The sequence below is a fragment of the Diabrotica virgifera genome, chromosome 9, assembly GCF_917563875.1.
Source record: "Diabrotica virgifera virgifera chromosome 9, PGI_DIABVI_V3a".
Classification (NCBI taxonomy): Eukaryota; Metazoa; Arthropoda; class Insecta; order Coleoptera; family Chrysomelidae; genus Diabrotica; species Diabrotica virgifera.
Window position 1 is genome coordinate 93,919,363 of NC_065451.1, and position 2,210 is coordinate 93,921,572.

At 35.1% G+C, this 2,210-nt stretch overlaps 1 protein-coding gene across 1 annotated transcript; it reads left to right on the forward strand.

Moving 5' to 3' along the window:
• Positions 1-542: 542 nt before the first annotated feature.
• LOC114345396 (general transcription factor II-I repeat domain-containing protein 2A-like) lies at positions 543-1,457 on the forward strand. The gene has a single exon (XM_028296216.2). It carries the CDS (start codon positions 543-545, stop codon positions 1,455-1,457), a length of 915 nt encoding a protein of 304 aa, XP_028152017.2.
• The last annotated feature ends 753 nt before the right edge of the window (positions 1,458-2,210 follow it).

Here is a 2,210-nt window from a genome sequence, read left to right on the forward strand (position 1 = left end):
AACCCCTATCAGACGGAGAATTTGTCAAGGAATGCTTGGAGATGTTTGCATCGGTAGCGTGTCCGGAGCAAGAAGCATTAGTTAAAAATATAAGCTTGTCACATCAAACCATAGCAAGAAGAATTGATGACATGACCAAAGATATTGAATCGTCTTTAAAAACGCAATTGAAGAAATGTGTTTTTTACAGTTTCGCACTCGACGAAAGTACTGATGTATCAGATACCGCACAGTTGGCAGTTTTTGTAAGAGGGGTAACAGAAGACTATACCGTGATCGAGGAATTGCTTGATTTGCGTTCAATGAAAGATACAACCACCGGAAAAGATATCTACGAAGAAGTAAAGAGTTGCATAGAAAAATATGAACTACGAATCGAAAATCTTTGCGGATTGACTACAGACGGTGCGCCAGCAATGACAGGAAGAACAAGTGGTTTTGCAGCTTTAATGCGCAAGAACGTCACACATACAATCATACAGCATCATTGTATTATTCATCAAGAACAGCTGTGTGCAAAAGTACTTGAATTGAAACACGTGATGGATAAAGTAGTGCAGACAGTTAATTTTATACGTGCAAGAGGACTGAATCACAGACAGTTCCAGGCTTTTCTGTCTGATGTCGGTTCAGATCACGAAGACATCGTGTACTTCTGTAGCGTTCGCTGGCTCAGTAGAGCATCCACACTTAAACGATTCTATTCGTTGCTCGACGAAGTAAAGATTTTTCTTGAAAACAAAGGTCAAGAAATTGATTTCCTAACTGATGAGCAGTGGTTGGCTGATCTGGCCTTCCTGGTTGACATTACTAAGTACCTCTCTGATCTTAACTTAAAACTGCAAGGAAAAGATCAATTATGCACGCAGTTATATGAACACATTCAAGCTTTCACAAAGAAGCTCATATTGTTAGAAAAACAACTGGAACAAAAACAGTTGGTTCATTGGGAGACTCTATCTGCCAGAAATCAAGAAATGTTGGACTTAGCCAAGTACGTGTCATTGTTGCAAAGATTGAGGAATGAGTTTGAAGAGAGATTCGTAGACTTCAAATTACAAATTCCTAACATGAAAGTGTTCCAAAATCCGTTTGAAATTGAAATTGATGGTGCTGTGCTGAACTTACAGATGGAATTGATTGAACTGCAAAGTGACTCTCTTCTAAAAACGGCATATCAAAGTTGCCTTCCGAACGGATTAATTGAGTTTTATAAAAAATATATTAATCGGAACCAATACCCAAACCTTACCAAATTAGCTCTTCAACAAATATCTTTATTTGGTAGTATATATATTTGCGAGCAGCTTTTTTCTCGCATGAAATATAATAAATCGAAAACGAGATCATCTTTATCAGACAATCATCTGACAGGCATTCTGCGCATAGCTACTTCTAAAATACCAGCTGACATAGATACACTGTGCAAACAGAAAAAATGTCAAACATCTCATTAGTAATAAGGTTTTTAGAGTGATAAGTAAAACTAAGGTTTTCTTCCTTAATAACGTAGGGACGTAGACAATATTCTTGTATATTTTTATTAACTGTTGTTTTTTTGTTAAATATTTCATTGATTTCAATTTGTTATTGATTGATTTTCTTTTGTTTGTATATAAAAAATACCTAGGTATTTGAAATAAAGATATCCAACTTATTTACTTTTTTTTTTCTAGGTACTTATATTATAAGTACCTACTTCCTATTTAACCTACTTATCTACTTAAGTTACTGTTTTTTACTAAAAAAAAGGTAGTTTATCTTTCAATACTTGCTGCCCATACTTAAAGTATCACTTTTTTGAAATGTAATAGCAAAAAAAGCAAAAAATAAAGACTACCGAAATTTGACGATTTCTACCTAAAAAAATCTACCGCAATTTGATGGATTCTACCTGAAAATTAGCAGCAGCCTACCGAAATTTTGTCCAAGACCTGTGGCAACACTGCGCACATCCATCCATCCAATAGTCAGTCGGCCCGCTACAGTTACAAAATTACAAATCCGGCCCTCCACAAAATTATGTTGGACAGGCCTGGTTTACGTGCTTTTTGTGGTAAAATAAGACTATTCATTTAGATATTTAGTTGAAGAAACGTGTTAATTAGGAGATTTTTATTCGTTTTTGCTCAGGTGAGTTAGTTTAATGCAGTAATTCTTGAAAACTTTTTGAGGTTATGTTTTTATTTGTTTTTGGTGTGTATTTTCTG

Excerpts from the sequence above, each read along its gene's own strand:
- LOC114345396 (XM_028296216.2), top strand. The coding sequence starts at position 543 with ATGGATAAAGTAGTGCAGACAGTTAATTTTATACGTGCAAGAGGACTG.